The sequence below is a fragment of the Vigna angularis genome, chromosome 6, assembly GCF_016808095.1.
Source record: "Vigna angularis cultivar LongXiaoDou No.4 chromosome 6, ASM1680809v1, whole genome shotgun sequence".
Lineage (NCBI taxonomy): Eukaryota > Viridiplantae > Streptophyta > Magnoliopsida > Fabales > Fabaceae > Vigna > Vigna angularis.
The window spans coordinates 7,077,636-7,085,658 of record NC_068975.1 but is presented as its reverse complement, the minus strand read 5'-3'; the positions used below and the strand labels follow the sequence as shown (position 1 = coordinate 7,085,658).

The 8,023-nt window shown below is 34.3% G+C and overlaps 1 protein-coding gene across 1 annotated transcript; it reads right to left on the bottom strand.

Moving 5' to 3' along the window:
- Positions 1-5,435: 5,435 nt before the first annotated feature.
- On the bottom strand, positions 5,436-6,993 carry LOC108341804 (glutathione S-transferase F10). The gene is made up of 3 exons (XM_017579457.2): positions 6,754-6,993; positions 6,581-6,629; positions 5,436-6,064 (listed from the first exon to the last, which is right to left on the bottom strand). The coding sequence occupies exons 1-3, from the start codon at positions 6,970-6,972 to the stop codon at positions 5,610-5,612; spliced, it is 723 nt and encodes a 240-aa protein (XP_017434946.1). The 5' UTR covers positions 6,973-6,993; the 3' UTR covers positions 5,436-5,609.
- Between the last annotated feature and the right edge of the window lie 1,030 nt (positions 6,994-8,023).

Genomic DNA, 8,023 nt, shown 5'->3' with positions numbered 1-8,023 from the left:
TATTCTATTAAAGGATATTAGGCAATCAAATATTGTGTTAGTTATAATTTAGATATTATTATAATTTGTGTAGATTTATGCACCTATCATTCCTTTAATAGATGAAGGATTATAGGATCTTTAAATGTATATATATGGTACTCTACTCTTTGAAATAATACATCAGAGTTATTCTTTAAATATTTTATTATGGTATCAGAGCCATGGTTAGAGCCTATCCTAGCGTGTTCTAAGTGGGCATTCTATTCTTCTATTCCACCTGCTATCGGGCCGTTATCGGACCACCCAATTTCTACCATCACGCACGAGATGTCTATACCTCGGCGTGAAGGGGGTGTGTTGGAAGTCCCACATCGACTAGAGATAAGGTCAATTCTTAGTTTATAAGTGGGTGCAAACCTCACCCTACAAGCCGGTTTTGTGGGGTTGAGTTAGGCTTAAATATTTCTGATGGCTTCTTCCGATGACAATCAATCGGAGAAACATGATTATGGAACTTCCGCTGCTTCCAAGAGTTATATTTCTACGACTGTCAGATATTTGACCAAGTCAGGTATATCTAACTCTGCCCTTAATCTTTCTGTTGTTACTAAGGATAGTGATTGGATAATTGATTCGGGTGCTACTGATCATATGACTTGTGATCCTCATATATTTACTAATTTTTCCTCTAATTGTTCTAAAACTGTTATTATTAATGCCAATGGGGTCTCATCTCCTATTGAAGGTATAGGTACTATATCCCTCTCACCCTCCTTATCGATTCCTGATGTTTTATTTGTTCCTACATTAAACTGTAATCTTATCTCCATCAACAAGTTAACCAAATCACATTCTTGTGTTGCCTTATTTTACCCAACTCATTGTCTTTTTCAGAACATTTATTCCAAGGAGAAGATTGCTAGTGGTAGAGAGAGTGAAGGACTGTATTATCTTGAAAATGTCTCACAATCAAACCATAAAAAAGGATTGACTTGTCTTGCGAACGATCACATACAAGATAAAAACAAAAAAGAAATTTGGTTGTGGCATAGACGGTTGGGACATCCCTCTTTTGGTTATTTAAAAAAATTATTTCCATCACTATTTCATAAATGCTATATTTCTGATTTTTTTTTTGTGAAACTTGTGTTTTGGCAAAAAATCATCGTGTTGTGTTTCCTTTAAGTAATAACAAAACTAATTTTCCTTTTTCATTAATTCACACAGATGTTTGGGGCCCTGCCCCGCAATCTACACATAATGGAAAAAAATGGTTTATCAGTTTTGTTAATGATTGTACTCGGGTAACCTGGTATATTTGCTTAAATATAAAAGTGATGTGTGTGATGTGATTCGTTCCTTCTATCATTTTATTGTTACACAATTTAACACATCTATTAAGGTCATTCGATCAGACAATGGAGGAGAATATTTTAAGACTGAATTAATAGAATTCATGAACTCTAAAGGCATCTTGCATCAAACTACATGTCCTTATTCACCACAACAAAATGGAGTGGCTGAGAGGAAAAATAGACATATATTAGGGGTGACAAGATCACTTTTGATAGATGGTAATGTCCCATCTCATTTATGGGGTGAGGCTGTGAGCTTTGCCGTTTATTTAATTAATCGAACTCCTTCTAGTGTGCTTAACTTTCGAAGGCCTTTTGATGTGTTGTCTGATCATTGTATCCTTCCTCCCATAGTTTATTTACCACCTCATATTTTTGGATGTGTTATATATGTTCACTTACACCCACATTAACCTACAAAGCTTGAAGAACGAGTGATCAAATGTGTTTTTGTTGGGTATGGATCAACTCAAAAAGGTTATCGTGCTTACCATCCACCATCAAGGAAATTTTATATTTCTATGGATGTGACATTTAATGAGCATGAATTTTTTTATGTTGATTCTCCACTTCAGGGAGGCAATGAAAATGAAGTGCATAATCATGATGTTGGTATGTTTGATTGTGAAGATAAATTATTGTGTGAGGATCATTCTACAGGAAGTGAGCCAATCCTAAATATGGACCCTTCTTTTCTGGATAATACAGTGTCTTCTGATCATAACCAATTGGCTCAATCTTCTCCACAGGTTCAACTTGACTCTTCAAAGGTACCTTCTGATCCTATCTCTGATAATACTAATTTAGATGAAATTGATCATGGAATTGATTCTTGTCTGCGTGAGACCACCAACACACCAAACACTGAGTCTACTATTGTTCAATATATTCTTCCACCTCGTTCTAACCGTGGTCAACCTCCAGTTAAATATGAACCAGACCTCCAAGCCAAAGTTAAATATCCCATTAGTAAATATGTGTCATCTCACATGTTATCTCAGTCATATGCATCATTTGTATCTCAATTATCTTCAATTTCTATTCCTAGTAATGTACAGGAAGCTTTGGCAGATCCTAGATGGGCCGAAGCAATGGTTGAGAAGATGGCAGCTTTAGAAAAAAACAACACTTGGGATCTTGTGTCCTTACCAAAAGGGAAGAAAACTGTGGGCTGTAAATGGGTCTTTACAATTAAGCATAAAGCTGATGGAACTATTGAGAGGTATAAAGCACGACTTGTGGCTAAAGGTTACACTCAATCTTATGGTGTAGATTACCAAGAGACGTTCGCACCAGTAGCCAAACTCAATACTGTGAGAATACTTTTATCGCTAGCTGCAAACCAAGATTGGCCTCTTCTACAATTTGATGTGAAAAATGCTTTCCTACACGGAGAAATTTCAGAAGAAATTTATATGGATTCTCCACCAGGCATGACTGATTCAATTGGAATGAAGGTTTACAAATTAAAGAAGGCTCTATATGGATTAAAACAATCCCCAAGAGCATGGTTTGAAAGGTTTACCAAGTCTATGAAGGCTTTTGGCTATAGAGCAAGTAACTCTGATCACACCTTATTTTTTAAGAGAGGAAAAGGAAAAATTACAGCTTTGATTATATATGTAGATGACATGATTGTTAAAGGAAATGACCAAGATGAGATTTCTAGTTTACAACAATACCTTGCATCTGAATTTGAGATGAAACATCTTGGAAACCTCAAATATTTTTTGGGTATTGAAGTAGCTAGATCAAAACATGGTATTTTTCTATGCCAAAGAAAATATACTATTGATTTACTGTCGGAAACTGGGCTGCTTGGGAGTAAACCAGCTGATACACCAATCGAAAAAAATCATAAACTCTTTCAATGCTCAGATTCAGCAAGCATAGACAGAGGAAGATACCAAAGGCTGGTAGGAAAATTAATTTATTTGTGCCATACACGTCCAGATATCACCTATGTAGTGAATGTTGTTAGTCAATTTATGCATGACCCACGGAAGCTTCATATGGATGCTGTTGAAAGGATTTTGAGATATTTGAAGTCCGCTCCTGGAAAAGGAATTTTGTTCTCAAATCATGAAAACTTAAAGGTAGAAGGGTACACTGATGCAGATTGGGCAGGTTCAAAAGATGATAGAAGATCTACCTCTGGATACTTTACTTTTGTAGGAGGGAATCTTGTAACTTAGAGGAGTAAAAAATAACCTGTAGTAGCAAGATCTAGTGCTGAAGCAGAATTCAGAGGCATGGCACTAGGTGTATGTGAACTTTTGTGGATTAAAAATGTGCTATCAGATTTGGGCTTTACACAAAATAAAGCTATGAGTTTGTACTGTGACAATACTTCGGCTATAGCAATTGCTCACAATCCTGTGCAACATGATAGAACAAAGCATGTGGAGATTGATAAACATTTCATCAAAGAGAAGCTTGAAGCTGGAATAATTTCATTTCCTTTTGTAAGATCAGAATTGCAGTTGGCTGATGTTCTCACCAAAGGAGTATCAAGAAGATTGTTTAATGAGTCTCTATTCAAGTTGGGAATGTGTGATATCCATGCACCAACTTGAGTGGGGGTGTTAAGATATGCCAAATATTCTATTAAAGGATATTAGGCAATCAAATATTGTGTTAGTTATAATTTAGATATTATTATAATTTGTGCAGATTTGTGCACCTATCATTCCTTTAATAGATGAAGGATTATAGGATCCTTAAATGTATATATATGGTACTCTACTCTTTGAAATAATACATCAGAACTATTCTTTAAATATTTTATTATTTGTGACAAGCAACTAAAACTAAGATGAAAAACTATGTATCTTCTTTCTCGTCTCTTTATTAAAAGAACCACTCATTGTCATCTAGAAAGAGATGATATCATTAGAAGACTAGTTTGAATTAATCAAGCAATTCAACAAATGCAATGTATTATTGTCTAACTTAGAAGCATTCAATGACTCGATCATTTCATACTAAGTTCTAGAATGTGTCTCATTGTTAATATAACTATAAACAATGTCTTGTACATTAGTAATTTAACTATAAATAAGGTCATGTACATATTGCCAAACAAAATCACATACCTGTTAATACTAAAATCTGACTTTTTGTGTAAAAAAGACGAGAAGATGAAACTTATTCATAAACAAGTCTTTCATCATACCCTTCCAAAAATGTTAATTTGTATCATTTGAAACAACTATTTTTTTATTTCCTCCATCATTCAAGTAAGTAAATGTATCTCCAAACTAAGAAGCTTGATACCACTTTAATGGACAAAACAACATAACCAAAAATACAAATTATGGAGTAGAAATTATTCTTCCAAATTTGTAAGAATATGTGAGGAGCAACAACAATAAAAAAAAATAACAACAATAATCATTAAAGAGAATACTAATATCTTTAACGTGGAAAAACTCTCACTCTCGCAATGTGAAAAGTAAAAACCCCACATATACAAGTCAATCAACTAAGCTCCATTAAGATCCCATATAACAAGGAAGTCAAAATAAAAAAAAAAACAAGTGCCTACAAATGGTTAATACATCAATGTACTGATGCTCTCAAATATATGAAGAATAAAAAAGAAAAACATAAAATAAAACAACATTGTAAGACTGATTTCTCTAACCACAAATATGTAATTGATGATTTTAACCGTCTAAATTCAGAAGCGCTTACCTTGAACAATTGAAGAATCACAATTTTATTCACATAATTGGTGAATATGCCAACTAATTTTCTCTCTTCCAGATATTATAAAAATAACACTCTTAACCTAAAAGATCTTTCCCCATTTAAGTTAAATGACACAATAAACTTAATTAATTTGAACTATTTAGACACAGAGTTAAAGAGCCTTACCCAACACTAATAACCATCATGTTAGGTGCAAAGAAAAGGCAAGAGGTTGATGAAAAAAATGGAGATAAAACCAATGAAGATAATTTGTTGGCACTTTCTTTTTAGCATCAACTTGTAAGAATTATAAAGATAAAATGATATTTTACCACTTAAAATCAATTTGTCAAAATAAATAACTTGAAACATACTCAAGGTAATTATTGCATTTGTGACAAGATCTGAGCTTATAAGATATAACTTTTATTTAAGCAGAGGAAAAGATCCAAATCCAAAAACAAGTAACAGGTCCACATGTTGAAGATAGCCTCAATTTTATTCTCAAGCAGGTATTAGAAAACACTGAAGGCTCATCCCTCAACCATCATGGATATAGGAATAGGGCTAATTAAGCATCTAGACAGGGTATTTGTATAACTGAAGAACCTTCTTCCAAGATGGTCTGTTGCTGATATCATCCCACCAAGCACTCACATGCTTCCTCTCTCTCACCAAATTCCCTCTTCCAGTTTGGTTCACCAAATAATGACCAAATGGGAGATGGCTAAGATCAGCAAGGCTGAAGAAATCACCAGCCAAATACTTGCTTTTTGAGAGCCTCTCCTCATAAACATCAAGCACCTTCTCAAGCTTTTTATCACTCTCTTCTATCACTTTTTGGTCTGAGGCAACTCCCATTAATGGGGCAAATAGAACATTGATAACCAAATTGTAGAGTGGTGGGTGAAAGTTATGAGCTTCCACTTCAAGCCATTGTTCCACAAGACCCTTTTCTTCTATTGTCTTTCCCAACAAGTCAGTTCCTTGGTCTTTATACTTCTCTGCAAAGTATCTGATTATTGCACGAGATTCTGCAACATTGGTTTGAAATCAGTGTATTAGAATGGACATAGACTATCCTACATTTGCAAAGAGGCAGAGAAAATGTATTTCGGGGAAGTAAGCATTCAACCTTTTGGATCATCCTACGTTGGAAATTTCAAACAATAAAAAACAATTCATACCACCTCATTAAGGTTCACTGTAGAGATATGTATGATGCATCCAGATCAAACCATAACACATGTTTATCAAAAACAACTAATACACAAATTTCATGGAGTAACTGATTTATAACCCCTATGCCTCCTTTTAAAACAAAGGAATAGGAATTAGGAAAGGCAATAGTGCAGAACAAGAATGAACAATCCTAACCTCACAACTCATACAAAATTCTTAATAAAGAGTTTCAACTACCCGCATAAATAAGAGACACACAAAGTGAAGAACATCACTAGAAAGATCAGAAGTTGAAAAGCCACCCTTCCTTAACCATGGGCACAAGAAAAAAAAAATGCACAAAATAAGAAAGGGGCTTTGTGGTTTACCATAGAGAGTATAATCACCATCTTGAATAACAGGAAGTGATCCAAATGGCTGCAGAATCATCAGACATAAGTATAATTAAACATGAAAAAAAGGAAAATATTACAAAAATCGTAAAACCAAGTGAATGTTCAGCTTGTGGGTCAAAAACTAAGTAGCAAAAGAAAAATTGAACCTGCAACTTAAGGAACTCGGGTTCCTTATTCTCTCCCTTGAAGAGATCGACATGCACTGCTTCAAACTCGATTTCCTTCTCAATCAGACACACAACCACCCTTTTTGGGGATGCATAAGTTGGACCATACACCTTCACCACCATTTTTCTCTCAATTTTTTCTCTTTCTCTGTGCTTTGAATGTGTTTTTCTGTCAAGTTGTGCTTTTATGCTGTCCATTCATGAGGATAGCTCCAAAGTCATTACTTTTGAATTGTTTAGTAAATTGTTGAGCACAAATAGCATTTTGCTTTGTTAGTGCTAATCTTTATACTGACTATTTTTTTTTTTTTAATTTTAACTTTATGTTTCCACTGTCTGCACCAAATATATTTTATTACCATATAGATTTTGTTTTAAAACAAAAACTATAAGGATGTGTTTAGATGATTGGTGATTTCTAAAACAGGAAAAAAAATAAAGGTGGAAAATTTGATTTGATTTAATTAATTTTGTAAAATTGATTATGCTTAATTTTGAAGCGGTATATATGATTAATGTTCGATTTTTATTTTCATAAGAACAAGTTAATAATATATATCTTTTTAATTGAACACGAACTTTACATAAATTAGTTCAACTAATGATCAGTTATGGGTCTATGGTAATTGATGTGAAATCTGTCAAAACCATTAAATTCCTCATCTTAATGAGAAACGTGTATCTGCAAGAGGGAAACAAGACTCAAGAAGTGGAAGACAGGTGGCTGCAGGAGAGTGGACGATCGATTTTCTGAGGGAATATATAAGCTAAAATTTCAAAAGCTGGTTCCACTTTCTGCATGCAATCTTCTCCTCCAAACCTTCTGAACTCGTTTCTCCTCCTTCTCTCTAAAATTATCATCTTTTCCTCCATTAAATCTCACGTTTTCTTTCATCTAATCATCCATCAGAGTGTATGTAAGGTTGCTGGTGGCAAGGATCCTCCTTTCAACTGATCGTTTAGTGGTTTGAACTAGTAGGTCTTCCTGATTCTAATAAAGTCTAGTTTGGGTCACATGCAAACCAAGTTTCTGTTGCATGTGTTTATCTTCTTCTCCTTCTAAGGTTTTGATCACGTTTCTGGTCTTTTCGGTTGTTTGTTTTCCTCAAACAGTGAATCTGGGAGGTTGAGTGTTTGGTCGTGGTACAAGTTATGTCTTGTGAGCGATCGGTCTGTTAAGAGGTAAGGGAAGCTATTAAACTTAATTATGCATGTGATGATTTTGTGTATGTATGGAATGAATTGATTG

Bases quoted from the DNA above. Each gene is read 5' to 3' on its own strand.
- LOC108341804 (XM_017579457.2), bottom strand. From the start codon at position 6,972: ATGGACAGCATAAAAGCACAACTTGACAGAAAAACACATTCAAAGCAC. The intron at 6,630-6,753 runs GTTCAATTTTTC...ATGATTCTGCAG, and splicing joins CCGAGTTCCTTAAGTTGCAG to CCATTTGGATCACTTCCTGT. The intron at 6,065-6,580 runs GTAAACCACAAA...CCAATGTTGCAG, and splicing joins TGGTGATTATACTCTCTATG to AATCTCGTGCAATAATCAGA.